Source organism: Prionailurus bengalensis, chromosome B4, assembly GCF_016509475.1.
Source record: "Prionailurus bengalensis isolate Pbe53 chromosome B4, Fcat_Pben_1.1_paternal_pri, whole genome shotgun sequence".
NCBI classification, from domain to species: Eukaryota; Metazoa; Chordata; class Mammalia; order Carnivora; family Felidae; genus Prionailurus; species Prionailurus bengalensis.
Window position 1 is genome coordinate 68,247,220 of NC_057358.1, and position 20,800 is coordinate 68,268,019.

Here is a 20,800-nt window from a genome sequence, read left to right on the forward strand (position 1 = left end):
AAGATTAGGGGTTTAAAGAAATGTGCTTAAATGAAAAGTAAACAAATAGGCTTGTCTGTGTTTGTTTTTTTTCTTTTGCCCGTAATTATTCTTTACACATTTCTATTACCTGATTGCTAGGGAAGACAGCAGGACTTTCTCCAGGTTTGATGTAGTGACTATGGGAGCACTTTATTGGTTCAACAGAGTAAGAATCTAGCCAGCTAGGTGGTTCTCCACAAACAAAACAAGGTTGAACAGTGTGGCAGATACCCACTCATGTGGACAAAGAACAAGCCTCACTCCCCCAACTGCCTCTCACTTTGCCCCACTGTAGCATGCCAGTAAGTACGCAGGCCTGGGCCAGCAGATTATTTGCTTCATGGAGCCAGTCACTTGAAATCCTTGAAAGTACTTTGAATGGAAATATAAAAAGTTAAAGCATTGAAAATTTCCTTCTCAAGTGATTATCTGTAAGGGTTCAATCCACTATCTTAGGAAATTCACTTTCTACCTGTTCACCTAATTCATTTACAAATAAATTAGGGAGATTCTTTAAAACGTTGGTGAGAAGTGGCTAGAGTTGTAATTGGAATCACTGACCCTCAGTGAATGGATTTTAGCCATGATGTGAAGAGGAAGAGGCAAAGAGAGGGGATGCTATGAGTGGTTTAAAACAAAAAAATTGCCAAGACAGAATGTGATTGAAGAAAGAGAAAAGGGCAATTGATAGGTTCTTCCTTCCCTTTTCAGTCTCTTCAGTTTATCACTTCAGGTGATGTACAAACATGTAATCATTATTTTTTAGGTCGATGAAATAATTCTGAAGGCATTTATTTTATATATTCAGGGATTTTAAAAAAAATGTTTATTGAGCATTTCCTGTGAAATATGCAGGTGGTAGCTTCTAGCTAGAGCTTCCTCTTTGAAGTTTATAGACCAATGGGGCAAAAGTCATTAATAAGCGTCTGATCAAAAAAAGCATACTTGCAATAAAGGGAAGGCACAGGAACTATGAAAGTGTCATTGAAAACCTGATTTCACTTGGGGATTGACAGACAGCTTCTCTAAGGAAAGTCAGTTTAGGTCGCATTCTGAGAAACACTTGAGTTGGATGAAAAGCATGTGATAGGCAAGCAGGAATTAAACAAGGCAGAACCTTGTCACCCACATTGATGCATTTATTATTATTATTTTAAATTTAGTGGGCCATGAAAGGAGGGGGAACATATCATATCTCCAATATTAGAAAACACTGTAGCTTCAGTTTGGGAATAGTGAAAAGATCTGGAGGGGTGCCTGGGTGGCTCAGTTGATTGAAAGCCCAACTCAATTTTGACTCAGATCATGATTTCATGGTTTGTGAGATCGAGTCCTGAGTTGGGCTCTGTGCTGATGGAGCCTTCTTGGGATGCTCTCTCCCTCTCTCTCTGCCCCTCCACCGCTTGTGCACATGTGTACACATTCTCTCTCTCTCTCAAAATAAATATTTAAAAAAATATCTAGACATGGGCAGTGGCGATGGTTACAAAATGATATGAACTATACACTTAAAATGATTAAAATGGTAAATTTTATGATGTGCATATTTTGTCACAATAACAGAAGAGATATACTCAATCTCTCTGACTATATGCCCTCACATAAAAACTGTGGATCATTATATTAACCACCTCAGTGTGTCATAATAGTATTAAAAGAGGTAACTCAAATCAAGTACTTGACAGGGACCCCGCAAGAACTGAACTGCTGTATTCATATTCTAATGATGAGCAGATTGAAGATGATCACAGTGCTGTGGATGAAGATGTTAGGATCCAGGTACCATCGTTTATTATCATTGATAAGTTATGTAACTGCTCTTAAACTCATTTTCTTGATTTGTTAATTGTGGTTAATAGCAGTTACCTATTGATTATTGTGAAGATAAAAGATATGTAGAACACCTGCCCAGTATCTGGAACATAGTAAGTATTCAACAAATAAGTTAATTTCTTTTACTGGGCTACTACTCATGGGATATTAGTCCCTAAAACTATATAAAAATTATTAATACAAATCGAATACAGATGTATCCGTTGTAAATTCTAAGAATGATAAAGATCCGGAATACTCCTAGTGTCATTTGAAAGGAGTAAGAGTGCCGGATCATATGCTATGAGTATGTTTAGTTTTGTAAGAAACTGTCAACCCGTCTTCCAAAGTGGCTGTACCATTTTTGCATTCCCATGGGAAATGAATAAGATTTCTAGTTGCTTCACACACTCACCGGCATTTGATGTTGTGAGTATTCTGGATTTGAGCCATTCTAAGTGGTATTTTCTTGTTTTGATTTCCAATTCCCTTATTGACATGTGTTGTTGAACATCTTTTCATATGCTTATCTGCCATCTGTATATCTTTTTTGCTGACGTCTCTCTTCAGATCTTTTGTGCATTTTTAAATCAGGTTGTTTTCTTGTTGAGTTTTAAGAGTTCTTTGTGTATTTTGCATAATAGTTCTTTATCAGATATGTCTTTTGCAAATATTTTCTCCCATTCTGTAGCCTACCTTCTAATTCTTCTCATATTGACTTTTGGACAGCTAGAGCCTTTAATTTTAATGAAGTCCAGCTTATCAATTATTTTCTCCAGAGATTATGTCTTTGGTGTTGTGTCTAAAAAGTTATCACCATACCCAAGGTCACCTAGGTTTTTTCCTATGTTACTTTCTAGGAGTTTTGTAGTTTTGCATTTTACATTTAGGTCTGTGATCCATTTTGTGAAGAGTGTAAAGTCTGTGCCCAGAGTCAGATTTTACGTGTGGATATCCAGTTTTTCCAACTCCATTTGTTGAAAAGATGACCTTTGCTCCATTGTATTGCCTTTGTGCCTTTGTCAAAGATCAGTTAGTTATATTTATGTGGGTCTATTTCTGGGCTCTCTATTCTGTTCCATTGATCTATTTTTCTTTCACCAGTATCACACTGTCTTGTTTACTATAGCGTTATAGTAAGTCTTGAAGTCAGGCAGTGTCAGTCCTCTGCCTTTGTTATTTTCCTTCAATATTGTGTTGCTTATTCTGGGTCTTTTACCTCTCCATCTAAACTTTAGAATTGGTTTTCAACACACAAAATAACATAAAATAACTTGCTGGGATTTTGATTGGGATTGTATTGAATCTATAGATCAAGTTAGGAAGAACTGACATCTTGACAATATTGAGTCTTCTACCTTTTCATCTTTGCATGAAAATGTGCTAAAATACTTGTTTAATGAAACAATAAATTGAACTCTTCCATACCATAGCCATATTGCAAAAGTTTGTCCTTTTTATGCAGCTCAGTTGTAGCCAAGGAGCCAGCTGGCTGATAAAGATCTACCACTGAGAGGTTGCACCTTTGCATCAGGCATGTCTGAAGGCGAAAGGTGTATAGATTAGATGCAATTAGCAGAAAGTGGTGGGAAGGACATAACAGTGTAGTTGAGCTAATCTCAGGTTTAAAAAATCTATGTCACTATGTATACCCCTAAAGATGCTGTGGTCAATGGGGTTTTTCAGCTTTATAAAATAATATGTATGTTCAGATAGGGGAGTTTCTCATTCTCAGCAAAACATTAGGTACTGACTTTCAAATAAAAATACTAATTGCAAAAAACAAAATGGAATCCTTCCCAAACAAAGAGGCACACTAACAGGAGATGACAGAACCACCATAATTAAACAATCATTACTCTTGGCATTTTAAAGGAAGACCTGAGGATGAGTATCTATAGTAATCGACAAATCTCCTGCATGTGTACTAGGAATAATACCTGATTTAGTTAAGATATCTTCCTTTGATAAAAATACTGAACGTTTTGGGGGACGTAACTTATCCAATAACTGTATACTCTTAGTTTCTTAAGAAGCTCACTTCTGCAAGGGCAAGAGATTTGCAACCTGGAATTTTTAACTTTTTACCAGACTTGACTATAAGGCAATTTGCCAACATCTTATTAGATGACGTATTTAAAAGGAAATATAAAAGGCAGTACGTGGTGCTTTTGTTTCTGCTGGAATGCTGAGAGTCAGAGAGGTTTAGTATGTAATGATATAAATCATTCCCAGAAATTTAAGACACATTATTCTAAGCAAATGGAAACAAACACAAATGAAAACAACTCGAGGGTGAATAAACGAAAACATGATGAAGCTGGAAGCAAAATATACCTATTGATAGAGGAAAAAATACTTATTAAAATACCAAAAAATATTAAGCAGGGATAATCTGGTTGTTGTTGTTATTATTATTATCATTATTATTACTAAAGATTTCAGAGATAGCTCAAATACAAGTAAAGTATGAATGGTCGCTTAAATAATTTATGTGAAAATATTGCCTTTGCCTAAAGTTTACTGCTTAATAATAATAATAATAATAATAATAAAATAATTGCCTAACTTTTTTCATCTTAACTGTGGAGATCATTATATCATTTCTGTATGGTCGTGTAGGGAGTTTAATTTTCCAGCTAAATCAAATTTCTTAAAATATCAATGATAATTTGAGATTTGGAGATATAAATATGGACATATTGAATTCACCACTGATATTTTCTTGAATAGGACTAAAAGTCTTTTAATAACCTTAATAAGCCTGATGCATTCAAAACTAGCTCACAAAAATAAGAGAGGATGAATTTCTGAAACCTATGAATGTCTTTTTTTTTTTTTTGTTATTTTTTTTTCAACGTTTTTTTAAAATTTATTTTTGGGACAGAGAGAGACACAGCATGAACGGGGGAGGGGCAGAGAGAGAGGGAGACACAGAATCAGAAACAGGCTCCAGGCTCTGAGCCATCAGCCCAGAGCCTGACGTGGGGCTCGAACTCACGGACCGCGAGATCGTGACCTGGCTGAAGTCGGACGCTTAACCGACTGCGCCACCCAGGTGCCCCAAAAACCTATGAATTTCTAATATGTTTATTCTAAAAAACTGAAACTACAGTCATGGTATATTCCTTAAATCTTCCTTAAATCTTCAAATTCCTTAAATCTTCAAAACACCAAGAAGCATTTTTAAAAATCTGTTTTAATTCAGCAAGAATTTTTGAGCAAAAGCCAACAGTATTTCTTCTAAACTCATAGAAACTCGAAGAAAGTAAATAATTCTGGCAATAGAGCAAAGGGCTGCAGGGCTCCTGCCAATATTTACAGCTGTCACTGCTTTCTTCCCTTATTTTATGTTTTTAGTTAGTGAGAGGACCATGATGGGGGGAAATCATTTTAGGTTTATATTTCTGCTGTTTCTTTTATCTTTGTTTCATTTTTCCACTGCATAATACAAATTGACTTGAAGGTTCTACCTGTTACTGGGCTTCACATAGTATTTCTATGCAGATCACTTCCAGGTACCTATTCCCAACCCCAACCCCCTCCAAAAATTCTGGTCTCATTTATTCAAATGTTTACTTGGTATCTCCATTTGGATGTATAATGGGAAACTGAAACCCAGCACATTCAAAACTAAATTTTTGGCCAACTCATTCTCCACCAAAACCCTACTTTCCCTTTGCCAAGTGGCAGCATCTTCCACACCAATGGGCAAGTCAAGAGGTGAGAACTCACCCCTGTGCTTCTCTCTTTCTCTCACCTTCTACTTCCAAACTGTTTATTTCTCACAGGTCTGAGGACCATCGAGCTTGGGTCTGTTGAATCTCTATGGACCTAACACAGGGTACATGATAGACCCTTAAATATTAAAAACAGATATAATTGCCTATATAACTGTTTCTACATTTGCTAAATAAATTATAAGTAAATTACTCACTTTACATATCTACACTGGAAATTGTATTGGCAACCTCACAGCATTAGAGAATTCATTAGATCTTGGAAGAGAAATGGTGTTGTATCATTCCTCCCAATTGTAGAAATGCATGGAATTATCTTCAAACCAATGTTAACTGTTTAGTAGTGATTCTTGTGCTTAAAGACTTCCAAATGAAGGCAGTTACATAGCCATTCACAGGTGTAGTGCTTTTTCTTTTAATTATCAGTTTTCTTCTATGACATATCTTCAGTGGCATTAAATACACACACAAATACACTCACATGCACATGCACACACATTTATTGATCTCACACTGTGCAAGGTTTTGAGGCCCCAATAGGAATATGAAGATACGTATAAGGCATGTTCTTTTTACTCAGTAAATTCTAATCTAGTTAGAGATTAAGAAAGAGTAATATAGGTGTCTTATTTACATTTTTTCATATAGTTCTCACAAGTAAGTACATATTAGTGTTCCTACTTGCCAGTTGCTGAAATAATTTGCCCAAATGAAATAGCCATATGAAAGAATTCTCACTGTATCTACATTCTTGTGTTTTAATCTCATTACCTTTTGATAATATAAAAATCTAAAATGCTGTGACCATATGCACAGACTTTCCAAGACAGTTTTATAGTCAGATGTTCTGCTATATTTATCTTCATAAGCCATCAAGACCTGTCAAAAATACCAAATTTTGGCTAAGAAACCACTTCTCCAAAATATTTTTTTCACCCCTTAGTTCTTGAAATTGTCTTCAAATAAGTCTTCTAATAAAGTGTCCCTATATTCAGTTGGAAGTGGCCTGGCATTTGAAGATAAGCAAGAACCTAATAATAAGGAATCCATGAGTGAGTTAAACAAATGCTCCCTGATTTTAGACAAGGGAGAAGATCTCATAGGACATTGCCAGAGGTTAGATTTTCCTATAAATAGAAAGCTTGATTTAAGTTTTGAAATATAGAAGAGACATTGTTTTCTTATTTATAAACTGAGGTTAATAATAATTACTGTATCATTTGAGTTCATATGAATATTAATAATAAGCTTCTAGAACAGAATCTGCCTTTCAAGTTGAGAGATAATGGGGTGTGGTTATATTAACTATGAAGCTAAGGATTATTTAATTGATCTTTTAATTTCTAAAATATTTATAATTCTAATTACAGCATATATAATATGATTATAAAGTATAAATATGCTATAGTATTGTAATTTCTATAACCTAATATAATGTATAGTATAACACATAAAATACTCAATAGATATTGAAGGAAGTATGAAGTGTTGGTGTACTGCTGACAAATTTTGAGGCAGAGTACAAGAGAGTTAACTTTTTTGAAGATCAAATTAAACTTTGTATTATTCACTGAGCTTCAGATATTTCGATACATGTTCCTTAAAATAATAAAATTCTGGCATGGATTCCTCTTGGTAACCGGGATCAAGGATAGATCCAGCAAGATTGTTATGATTGGTGTGCTTAAGTAGACTCTATGTATCTGAAGATTGAAAATTTGCCTCTACTTCTAATACTAACTGAGGTTTGTCTGGGCCCTTTCATACAGTAGGTGCTCAATAAGTACTTGTTGTCTGATAAGACTTGAGTTTCATAAAAAGAAATAATTCCTTACGTTAAGAGAAAATAAAGGCATTATCAGAAACTGTGGAATCCCTTTCCTTTAGACTTCAGACTTTGCATTAGCCATATCTTTGTTCTGAAATTGTATTTAAGTGGAGGGATATATCCACTCTTGTCTTATGGAAAATTTAATTAATACTTGAAACAAATTTGAATAACAAGGAGTAAAATTCTTTGTATAGCTCAAGACTACATTGTTGTTATAAATCAGAAACTTCCACAAAAGAGCATGAGAATAGGGAGAGAATTAGGGAGCTTCCCCAGTATTTCTTCTGTGAATGGAACACTGAAAAGGAGACTGAAGAACACAGTGTTCATCAACCAAAGCACTTGGGATCAAATAGAATGATGATATTTTCCTGCAGAACAATTCAGCAAGGGAAACTCACTTACCACCTAAGAAATCAAAGTTCAACATTTGGTATTTAAGGCTCCATAACTTGATTCCATTTTCTTCCCACTTATCTTTTTTCTAATTCTCCCATGAGTGTATGCCCTGGCCATATTAAACTCTGCAGAGTTCTCGGACTTTAACCTTTACTTTCCTTCTGTATGCTTTTACTATTGGCACTTCCACCTGCTTGCATGGATCTACCTGTCAAATATAGACCAATGATTTGCTTTTAGTAGTTATTCCATAAACTTATTCAACCAATGTTAATTGTGTGCCTTTAATGAGTAAGGCTTTGTGTTAAGCAATATGGAATATGGTAAAAGGAATGAGACAAACTGTTGCTGAGGCATTTACATCTAGAAACTCTGTCACTGAATGTATATCCTTGATTTACCAATACTTTTGCTGTTGCTACAAAATGTTGCTACTGATGGGTGCTTCACAAATAGTGTGGAAGGAATGAATAATTAAAAAGGATCATCCAGCTATGTTTATATGATTATTTTATCATCTTCAAAGGAAATAAAACAAATTTCTTGATCTTTGAACAGCACCCAATAAAAACTGATATCTGATTCAAGTGCACAAATGTTCACATATACCCTCTTATATGTGTTTCAAAAATAAACACTTATTAAATACATATTGTTTAATTGAATTGAAGTGCATTTAAAAATAATTCTCTTCTATTGTTTCTAGGAATAGGGGCCTAAATTATTTTGGTAGGAATCACTCCTCAGTTTAAATACTGATATAACGACCTACAGTTAGTGATTCTCCCCTGTTATTTGAAAAATAGAATGTCAAGGTTATATCCTGCTCTTTCCTTCTGTACGGTATCTCAACCTGAACAGCAGTGATTAGGAGATACAAGATCATTAGCCTCATTCTTCAATCATGGGTGGATCTCTTGTCAGAAGACAGTAAGAAATTTTATTCTTGAGCCTTGAGGCTTTATTCTTGAGCCTTTATTCTCAGCCTTGAGGTTGGTGAGGTAGTATAAATACCTGCTCTTTTACATGTAAGACATACAGATATTGTGGAGCAAGAAGCAGCTGCTTTAGGGAGAATGGCTACAAATGGAGCTTCAGAAAGCAGAGTGGCCGTAGCAGTGAATCCTTGGTATTAGACATGGCCATCTCTACAGAGGAATAAAGTCATACAGAGGAGAGCTGACAGCCCAGGAAGTCTTTAAAATTCCCAGTGTAAGTTGAGTGCATGTTTCCATCTGGTATGGTTTCTTCCCAGGTTTCATTCTCTTGCGAGTCTGTGGGAGAGCAAAAGGGAAAGTTCTGTCTTGCTGGCATGGGAATTTTTTTCCTGCTGTCAAAGACTTATTCAATCCTGTTTTGGATTGTTAGATATGATTCACAAGGAAGGTATCATGAAACACATTACTTTGATGTAGTCCAGCTATCTCAGATCCGTTTGAACGGCTGTTGGACTGCAAGAGAAGTTAATAGTACGTTTCAGTCATGTCATTATAGTCCCACAAGTCTCATTTAATAGTAAGACAACTTCTAGGTATTAGTCAAAGCAACATGTCAAAATGCCTTATTCATTATGATGTGGTAAAGTAAATCAGATGTAGACATACAGGATATTCAATTCTCACCCAGACCAAAAGCCACAACAAAGTAACAGTGCAGACATAATTTTAAGAGATGAGTTATTGAATGTTAAATGTTAGTTATCTTCTGATATTTAGTGTGCACCGCTTAAAGATGTGGTCTAATGAATTCAGAACACATTTGATTGTTGTCTGTGAGTGTTGGAAATATTTTGACTTTCACTTAATACACTTACTACAATACAGTAGTTTTTGAACTATAGTTTTTGTAGTATGCCTACAAATTACCTGGGAAGCTTGATTAAAAAGTAGATACCTGGGTTATTCCCACAGAGACTGTAATTATTCTTGGGAGTTTTTCAGAAATCTATTTTATTAACAAGTACATCCAAATACTGTTAAGGTAGCTGGCCCGTAGACCATGCTTTGGGAAGTACCATCTTAGCATTTTGAAAAATATGTTGATCATGAATATACAAAAAAAAAAACCCTTTTTTTTTGCAATCTAGAGCTAGGATAAATTCTAAGTATCTTTCAAAAAATAAACAATAAAGAGTAAAGGTTTTAAATCTTTCTAGAATAGAAGGAGTCACATGCTGGCTCTGTGTATCTTTGGGCAATCCACATGATCTTGATAACTGTTCGTCTCTCAAAATCTTAGACATTTGGTAGTGTCAGAGGAGATGATATATAGATTAATGATTTGTAAAATTTTTAGCACCAATCCTTGGTATTGCTCCTTTATGGTTCTCAGTAGCTGAGGTGACCTTGTTACTGTCAACACTCCTACTCATTGGCTCCATTCAGTTGCTTCCACTATTCTTTATAACACAGGAAGAATCAGTTCTGCTTCCCAGTATCCTTCCTAACTCGTCCTAAAACCTACCTGCTGTGTTTCACCTCTCACTTGATATTCCTCTCTTCTTTTTTTTTAATTTAGTAACAGTTGTTTGCCAAATGTAGCACTGTATTCAAAGTAGAGTAAAACATGTGTTTGCCCTTGAATAACAAAGTGAGCCATATTGATAGACTGATAGGAAAGAGGTTGAGTGGAATTCATAAATATACGTTTGAGTTTTAAATCTTTCTTGATGAAATAGCTCCTCCCTTGTTCATTGACTGAACTGGTAATTTATGGAATTACTTACGAAATCATGTTGTCTGATTTGCTCATGATTACTGTTTCCATTTTCCAATAGCATCTCACTTTTGTAATTTCAAGCAAAATAACGGGCACAATTGACAGTATGTCATGTTGGGGGATTAGTTTGCAATCAGCAGGACCCTTCTGCATTTTCTCAAATGTCAAGAGCTACCCAACCACGCATACACACACTCCTAAAATGTGGGACAAAATATATGTAGGACTTTCTGTTTACTACCTGAAAGTGATGGTTTCCTGAAATTGTCTCAGTGATAAGCATGACTGCATCATTAGTCTTATATGACATCATTAGCTTAAATTTGCCTATGAAAATATATGTGCTATAAATATCACAAACAGGGGTTCTACTATTTTTAAATTCCTCTGCATGTCTTACATAATTTTAAAAATAAATGGATAATTAATCATAAAATCTAAAAATGTGAGGAGTCAATTGTTCTGTTAAATGCAAGCTATACTGTCAGTACTCAATTAATATACACATCTTCAAAATGCCTTCAGATATTTTTTTCTTCAGCAGCCCCTAAGACATACTTCACAATCTGATGATGTCATATTTATTGAAATGTTTTAAAATATATTGTATCACTTCAGTCTTTACATATATTTCATACACAGTCAAGTGGTGGACTGTTTCAAGGACTAAGAAGATTGCAATCTAAAGAATATTATGCTCTACCTACTAGTTGAACAATGTATGACCCTGTTCTGAAAAAGGATACTGTTTATAATCAGTTTCAGAAAATGGGGTGTTTTTCTCGAGTCTGTGCTATTATTCTTTGGCTTAGACAGCAAGTTCTTCAGAAACTTTTACTAAGTATATTTGATCATAGCAGTAAGCTGCTAAAATATTGTTAATGACTGCAGAAAAACTAGTGAACTGAGGTAATAATAATTTGATGATAGAGTTTAAAGAAGTCAGTGTGAGACTGGAGAAGAACATCTGAAATATGCAATTATTCAGCTAGAGGGAGATGTGTTACCTATGTTTAAATTACATTTCATAATCTGAAAATTAGAATATTGATATGAAGATTTTTTTTAATAATTATTTTTGAGAGAGAGAGAGACAGTGTGAGCAGTGGAGGGGCAGAGAAAGAGGCAGACACAGAATCCGAAGCAGGTTCCATGCTCTAAGCTGTCAGCACAGAGCCCAATATGGGCTCGAACTCACGAACTGCAAGATCATGACCTGAGCCAAAGCCAGATGCTTAACTGACTGAGCCACCCATGTGCCCCAATATGAAGATGTTTAATGGACTTAACATTTAAATATATAATATCCCCTCTCTAAAGGGGTAGCCCTTTTTCTAAGATCAAAAACTAATTTTATTTCTGGGAAATTTAACTTACTCCACTTTAATATTTACTTTTATTATGTACTTATGTTGTAGGGCTTTTACTTGCATACACACACATACATACATTAGTACTCACAATAATCCTGTGAAGAAGGAACTTGGATTTCCACTTACAGACTGGGTGATGACCCCTTGGGAAGATTAAATGACTTGTACAGCAGAGGCAGAATTTCAGAATGATAAATTTCAGGATAAAATGTCCTCTGCTTTTAAAATGTAGAGTAGGGGGGCACCTGGGTGGCTCAGTCTGTTAAGCATCCGACTTCAGCTCAGGTCATGATCTCACAGCTCACGGGTTCGAGACCCACGTCAGAGCCTGGAGCCTGCTTCCAATTCTGTGTCTGTATCCCTCTCTCTCTCTCTGCCCCTCTCCTGATTGAGTGCTCTCTCTCTCTCAAAAATAAATAAAAACATTAAAAAAATTAAAATGTAGAGTAGAAGACATTGGAATATTTTCACCTAGACTAATCTGTGTTCAACTCCAATAAGCTTCCTCTTACTATTTTCTAGAAATAGTACTTTATAGCAAATGTTTTTCTGAACCAGAGCAGAACAACGAGCACCATAAGTAAATATTTTTAACATGGCCTTTCATGAGCTGTGTTAAGAATAGATCAGGATAGACTCCTGATATTCCCACAAATCTCTTTTTTCTTTCTAAAATAGAGATGTGACCATTTGATTACATGTATCATTTATCAATACTCCTAAGATCTTGTTCTCTACCAATGTAAATGATTATATAACCATCAGTGCAATGAAATATTAGTTGTTTTGGCCTTAATGAAACATCCTTTGATTCTATAGCAAAACTAAATAATTTTCAAATAATTGTTAGTGCCCAAATGCTCACCACTAATGTATCGCTGAAGCTTTTAAATAGCTTATGTGTGTTAGCCTAAGCCAGAACTAAACAAAAGAGCTAGATGGTGTCTGTCCGGCAGAAAAATGAATATCTAGATATGGACCAAATTTCTCAAAGGAGAACTCTTGCATTGTCTAACATAGAAAGGGAGAGGTAGGGGGAAAGACAAGTGTAGGAAAAAAGAAGGAAAAGGACGGAAGGGAGAAACATGCCGCCTTGTGTTGTCTCATTGTAATGTGTTTTTGTTTTAATGTGACTGAGAGATTTAGTGAAGGATGCTGGAGAAAAGAAGTGGAAAAGAAGTTGAATTCCCTGGGCTCCAGCAGTCACTAGACACCTAGAGATCTGTGATGGTTTGGGGGATGCTGCATCTGCAGGACTGGCTGGGAGGCATCTCCCGAGTAGAGTAGAGAGGCCACAGGGCTCTGAAAGCGAGCAAGTTCCGGGTGCACAGCGCTGCCTTGGGCACAGGAATGCATCCCTGGTTTCTGCTTTTGGTCGTTATGTATTTTCAGCTTTGGGGAAGTAAAATGTCTGCTCCCATAAGTGACACATCTTTGTCAGAGTTGTTTGTTTTCTTCCTCCGTCGCTTCATTTGCTGCAATGTGTTCGGGCCTGTGGGGGCTGGGGAGCGAGCTGTAAATTGAATTACTGGATGGTATGTCCTCCAGAGCGAAGTAAGAAGAGCGGCCTCTTCTGAGTTAGCAGAAATGGGCCCATCCTCACTGCCTCTCTCCTCTGCAGCACTGCTGAGCGGATGTGATCAGAGAGTCACAAATAATAAGATAACTGGTAACACAATGGAACAAATCACTAGCAGAAAACAAATGTGTGAACAAGATGTGAAGGCTGCTCTTATATTTGAACAGCAAGAAACTCATTAAATGAAATAAATTACATGTTGTCAGGCTGATGACTCACTGTCCTATTGAAATAGGCAATATTTTGGAGTGAAGGAAAAGATAATGTGGTATGACACAGAGAGGCTCAAAATAATGAAAAACTTTTCCTTCTGACTAGAATGTGCATATTCATATCGGAAGACAGAGACTTCCAACACTTAATAAAGTACATATTAAAAATGCTTTAAATATTGCTAGTTAGAATACCCTCTTCTAGACTCTGTTTATAAGCAACAATAATCCCTAACAGAGAAAAGAGCTCTAATAGGAGACAGTCCTTTTTTTTTTTAAGTATATATATAATTTATCGTCAAGTTAGCTAACATACAGTGTATACAGTGTGATCTTAGCTTCAGGAGTAGATTCCCATGATTAATCATTTACTTACAAGACCCAGTGCTCATCCCAACAAATGCTCTCCTTGATGCCCATAACTGTTTTTCCCTCCTTCCTACCCCCCCATCCCCCCACCATCAATCCTCAGTTTGTTCTCTGTATTTAAGTGTCTCTTATGGTTTGCCTAGGAGACATTCCTTGTTACTATTTTTCATCATCCTACCCTCATTTTAAGCAATTAAAGTTAAATTTCACTTTGTTTACGGCAAGTGCTTTGGAATAGTTACGGAATGGTCCATTCATTCCTTCATTTATTCATTAAATGTATATGGAGAGACTTCTATGTGCCAGGCATTATAAAAGCAACAATGAATAAGAATCATGTTCCCTAACCTGGTGGGTCTATGGCCTGGTAGAATAATAAGTTAATATTTATTAAACACTTTCATCATAAATATTTCACATGTACAATGTTATGTAACTCTTACAACAGTCTTATGAAATAGTCATTCTTTCCATTTTACATATGAGGAAAACGAGGGTTGGAGATTGAGTAACTTGTCACAAGCTACAAGCTAAAGAATGGGTGAGAAAAGGTGAACTCATAGCAACAGAGAGTAGAATGGACGCTACAGATGCTGGGGTGTGGGAAAGGGGAGGTAAAAAAAATCAAGAGGACTGTTGGGTGTCAGGGTCTTAGAGGAGGAGGTCTTGGGGGATTATTGTATAATCGGTACAGAGTTACAGTCTTGAAAGATGTAAAGAGTTACGGTGATAGATGGTGGTGTTGGTTGTGTAACTTAATGGAAGTTATGTGTATTTTACCACAATAAAAAAAAAAGCAACAAGACCTTGTCATTAATGGGGAAACTTTTCATAACAGGTACCCAGGTTCTTTGTACAATGTGCTGTTTGTGAAAACTTTGCCAAGATGAAGATTCTATTACAAAAAATCATGAAATTCATTATTTAGTACATTAGTAATTTATCACTAACTGAAAAAAAAATTTAATTTATTTGTTGGGAGAGAAAGTGTGAAAGAGAGAGAGAGAGAGAAAGTGAGCATGTGCATAAGTGGGAGAGGGGCAGACAGAAAGTGAGAGAGAGAATCCCAAGCAGACTCCATGACACCCAATACAGGGCTTGAACTCACAAACCATGACCTGAACCGAAATCAAGAGTTGCACACTTAACCAACTGAGCACTTGTAGTAACTTTTAAAAGAAAAACAAACAACCACAAAATCTTATATGTTTGGCGTATTCAACCATTAGACTTGAATTATGGCCCAGTTCTAATAGCCAAATCTATAGCATAATTAATTTTGGGAAAATATAATAAGGGTAATGTGTTTTTGTTAGAACATAGGCACTCATATAGATAAATCTTCAGCAGTTTTTCATTTTTTTAAACATTCATTTCTGAGAAACAGAACATTAATGGGGGGAGGGTCAGAGACCGAGAGGGAGACACAGAATCCAAAGCAGGCTCCACATGCTGAGCTGTCAGCACAGAGCCCAATGCAGGGCTCGAACTCACGAACCGTGAGATCATGACGTGAGCTGAAATAGGACACGACCATCTGAGCCACCCAGGTGATCCTACTGTAGCAGTTTTGAATAACTGAGAAAACCCCACTCTGGTTTTAAAAATTGATTAATGACATCAGCTTTCGTTTTACAGCAAGTTTTGATTAACATTTTCTGACAGAGGAAGTGAGGAAAGCTCTTAGTTGGTGACTTCCCTGGACAGTACGATATCCACATGTGGCAGGAGATGAGATGAGTTCTAATTACACAGGATACATGCTCCTATTCATCCCTTTCTAAAGAGACAAATTTAATGGACCTAAATCATAATTTAATTTAATCAGTTTATATTAATATGTCCACCCAAAGTTATATGGGGACTTTCTGAATTTTTGAAACATCTGAGATTGAATTCATGTTTCTTTTGAGATTCTAGTTATATGGCAAATAAAATATATTTTTATCATAAAAACTGGGTGAGCCAAAATTCCAGCAAGATCTGGCTGAATTCCCCTTGTTCTGTTTTGACTCTGCCTTGCCATAGTTTCCCACATAGTGTGGTGGTTATATAAGAAGGCAATGTCAAATGATTTTCCAGAGCTAGAAAATTCTTATGTATTTTACCTCCAATTTTCTGAAATCACTTGCTCTGTGTGGGCACAGCTAATCCTCCTTTAGACCAGCTCTCCTTTCCGAGACTACTTTTAAAGTTAATGAGATAAATAGACCAAAATCTCGCTGACATACTTCATCTGAATTATAAACCTCATGAAAACTTTCACAGAAATTGTTCTTCATTCTTTGCCTCGATTCACCTGATTCTTTTTCTGTCTGGTCAGTGCTGGTTCCTCTACCCTCAATACCAAACTGCTGCACCATCCCTGGCTCTTAAAGTTGAATATCTGTGAGAATTATTAAGAGTTCGCAAATCATAATAGTTTATTAATAGGTAAATTAGAACTAGTTAAAAAACAATAATTACCACCACATTAAAGTGTAATGCTTTATAATCTGTAAAATTTTTGCAGTATATTATCTAAGTTAATATTTACAAAAAAAGAAGTGATTGACACAACAGTTTTGGCATAGTTTATCTGTTTGCCTTTTCTACATTCCTTTTCTTTCTTCTTTTCTTCTCTCTTTTCTTTTCTTTTCCTTTCTTTTCTTTTCATTTCTTTTTGTTTTTAAAGTGAGCTCCATGCCCAGCATGGGGCTTGAACTCATGACCCTGAGATGAAGACTCTCATGCTTGACCAACTAAGGTAGCCAGACGCCCCTACCTTCCTTTTCATGAAGAGAATTCATCCTGATTAGTGTACATAACTCTGTGAGAAGAAATAAGATCTTGATCAAGCAGATCAAGAAAATGCTCAAATGTAAATTTTTTAGACAAGCTTTGCAAGATGTAAGCAATGTGTACAGGTTTCAATAATTTCATTTAGGTCTATCTTTAAATACTAATGATACTGTACATCATAGAAATGAATAGCTAGAAATCTTTCCATAGATCATTTAATTGATTTCCCCGATTCCTGAAGGAATATTCTCTTTTTCTCTCTGCTTAGTAAAAGAAATAAAATTAAAATAAAAGTCCAGAAAGTACAATTTATACAAACTTGTAGTTCTCACTTTCTCACCTACATCCAAGAGAAAGAAATTGGTTATAAATTGATCCTGGCATTTCAAAATTAACTGTTGATATTTGTACTTAAGCAAGTATATTTTAAACATTTCCTGATGCTAATTTGACCCATTTCCACTGTATTTTCTGTTTTTATGTTTCTCTAAAAGTTGAGAATTCACCTCAACTTTTTCTTGAAATAATTGATTCTTGATTGATTTTTCAGTGCAGAATAATCTACATACCAAAAGAGAAATATGGGTTTATCCTGGTCCATGTAGTACCAATAAATATTTTTACCTGTCTCTGGAAATGCTAGAATTCTGGCAGATCAGGGTGGGGGTGGTGGTGGGGGGTGGTGCTAAATATGATCTTAAAATTCATCACAACTGAAAAAAATAAGTAGAATCCTATGGGTTTTTTTTACATGTCTTTATGATGTAAGCAATTAGTACCATTTTGGTTTTGCTACTTAAGAAAATGTTTATTTCACTTAGCATCACACTCTCCAGTTCCATCCACGTTGCTACAAAAGGCCATATTTCATTTTTTCTCATTGCCACGAGGGGAAGGAAAAAAAAAAAAGAGGTTAGAGTGGGAGAGAGCCAAAGCATAAGAGACTGTTAAAAACTGAGAACAAACTGAGGGTTGATGGGGGGTGGGAGGGAGGGGAGGGTGGGTGATGGGTATTGAGGAGGGCACCTTTTGGGATGAGCACTGGGTGTTGTATGGAAACTAATTTGTCAATAAATTTCATATATTAGAAAAAAAAGAAAATGTTTAAATATATTTCTATATTGAACATCATAACATTAGATATTTTCTTTTCAGTATTGTTTTCAGGCTCTGTCTTAATTTAGATTTTACATTCAACTCTAGGTCCTGAGAGTTTCCAACGTTATTATACATTGTTTGAGAACGTGATTTAATATCTTCCGAAGTTGGAATTACTGTTGTATCCCAACTGAAGGGTCTCTTTTTAGTGCCCTGAACCATGTTGCTCTCCAGGAGAGAGCTCTCAAGGAGAGCAGAAAGAATTGCTTGGGTTCTGATGTCACCCAATGACTCAAATCTAAGAGTGTAATACCTCCACCGTGATGCTCTCGCTGCCACAGTCAGATCCATTCTCACCATAATGTATTTTACGATGCTTTTAATTAAAGTAATTAACGTGTTTTCAAGTTTAATAGCATTTAGGTCCAAACAACTGTTCCATCACACTGATTTTTGTACACATCTGTGTGCCCACTGAATTGTGAGCTTCTTATGGGCAAGCCAACTAAGTCTTTTCTGATTCCTCTATCTATATGCTTACTCACAGAGATGGATTTGGCACAAAGCTAAATAAGCTTAAGTTGTGGTGTACAGCCTTCACCAGGGTATCCCCAGCACCTCTTGGATGGGTCCTCCCCAGTGTTTCACATGATCCTAAGTTTTTGCAAAATTTATAAAAGCAAGGTATTTTAATTAGACTACTGCATAGTTCTGTGGTTTACTTTACATTAGTAATTTTTGTCGTCTTGTTCTTAAATACAGCTTTCCAACTTTTAAAGATTTGGCCCCACAAAACTTAGATTCTCCCTTGCTGACACATAAGTTTTACTTTGCCTTTTTTTTTTTGAATGAATAATAAAGGAGAGGATGATGGATGAGTGTGTTATTAATCAACACATTCCATTAATCAACACATTCCACACAGTATTTGGAAATTAGCATTACTGGCAAAAAATGTTCCACAAGCCACCAAACAGGTAATCCTAACATATCACTTTTGTATAATGTCTATGAATTTCCAAAGCTCGTATACAGACATATCTTTAATTGAATCTTCCTACCAGCCCTTCGCTTAAATTTGATCTTCAATTAAATTGGTCAATATCAAAATGTTTACTACTGTGCTATTTATAGGAAAAGTACTGTTATGCTCAATGGTTATAGTTAAAATTGAGTGATTTGCTCATGTTTGTACAGTGTTAAGACTGGGAGGCAGCTGATAACCCCTCTGATACCAAGTGCACTGATTTCATACAACATGGTGCTAACAAATGTATTTAAATAAACTAAAACTTATTCTATAAACAAGAAAGCTAAAATAAAATAGAATTGATAATATTGTTGACCTCAAATGATGAACATTCACTTTCCCTTTTTTCCCCCATCCTATCTTTTTCTTTCCTTTCCTTCTCTTTTCTTTCTCTTCTGTTTTGGATGTAGGTGTTTACTATCCAACTGTCATAAAGCTAAAGCTTTTTTGAAAAATCAAAACTAACTTCTGCACCTAAGATGAAAATGTGGTTGCTGGTCACTCACCTTGTGATAATATCTTTTACAACCTGCTTATCAGGTAAGAAATATCCTTTGCATATTCTCCATGAATTATGTCAATGTAATCAGTATGTGTGTATTCACCTTATTAAATCTGGTGCATGAAGTTAGTATTCATATTTTTTGACATCTGTGTCAGACAAGTAAATTAATACATATTAAAGCCGACCCTATTTTCCTTTTTATTTTCAATTAAAATGTCACAAGATTAAATCAATCTTATGTAGTAGTGTGCTGCTTAATGTTTAAAATGTGGATCTCTGGGAGAGAAAAGTGTCCCTGCTGCGTAACATTTATCAATGGCTGGGGACTAAATATTACTGCTATACCCAGTCTTGACAAATTGACATAATTTTATGTGCCATTGGAAAAGATATACAATAGCTCACCATTATATAGTATTTTCACCGTAAGGATACAGTACCTTAAGTAACCTCAATTGCATAAATAAAAGTAAAAGGTAGTAAAATAATTAGAGTAATGGGCTTTAAGCATTTGTTACTTTTGTTTTTAATGAATTGATTTGTAACTTAATATTCAATTCCTATTACTGGCTGGTGTTGTGAAAAACAATTTTAAAATAATCTACAGTGTGTTCAAGGACATTAAAAACAACAAAGCAGTTTTGAAAGTGCTGTAGTTTTAGGAGAGATACTATACCTCTGTCTTTCAAAGACAACTACAAAGGATTCAGAAATATTTCCTACAAGGAGAGGGGCATTATATTTTTATCTGAAAGCAACATGTTTTCTAACAATCCATTTTTCTAATACCTTCATTTCATTGCCTTAACTCAGTAAATACTTGTTTGGTTATTATTGAGTGTAAGACTTAGGTGGAAATTATTTTTCATTTATCAGTCCCCATTTTTGTTTTAATGATGAACCTGCTAGACATCCTACTGTACTCTTTGTTTATTATTAAGGAAGTAAAAATGCTATTTTATTTTGGGGACTAGTTTTTATTATGATGACTTCAGAATCCATAAAATATAATAATTCCATCAGTGCTTGAGAATTTTAATGACGTTGCTATAATGACAGGAATCACACACACACACACACACACACACACGATTACATGCATATTTATATACATATTATACAAATATAATAAAATTTTGTGGTAGGATTATTTTGGCTAAGTCTTATTTGTATGAATAAAATGAAGGAATAAACTTATTAGTACTGAAAATTTGTCCTAATTCTATTGACCACAAATTTTAATGCAACTATCAAATGCAAAGAGATGAAACAAATAGTTGCTAACATGTGAAGATACATCAACCATAATAAGAAATGGCCAGTAATGTCATT

The 20,800-nt window shown here is 35.3% G+C and overlaps 1 protein-coding gene across 4 annotated transcripts in view; it reads left to right on the top strand.

Annotated features, from left to right (window-relative positions):
• CNTN1 (contactin 1) overlaps positions 1-20,800 on the top strand; it is a 365,959-nt gene that overhangs the window by 171,077 nt on the left and 174,082 nt on the right. For all 4 annotated transcript variants that reach the window (XM_043563335.1, XM_043563337.1, XM_043563336.1 and 1 more), the window contains one exon: positions 19,374-19,503. In XM_043563335.1, the coding sequence (XP_043419270.1) occupies positions 19,443-19,503 (61 nt within the window). In that variant the 5' untranslated portion in view covers positions 19,374-19,442. The remainder of the gene's footprint in view (positions 1-19,373; positions 19,504-20,800) is intronic.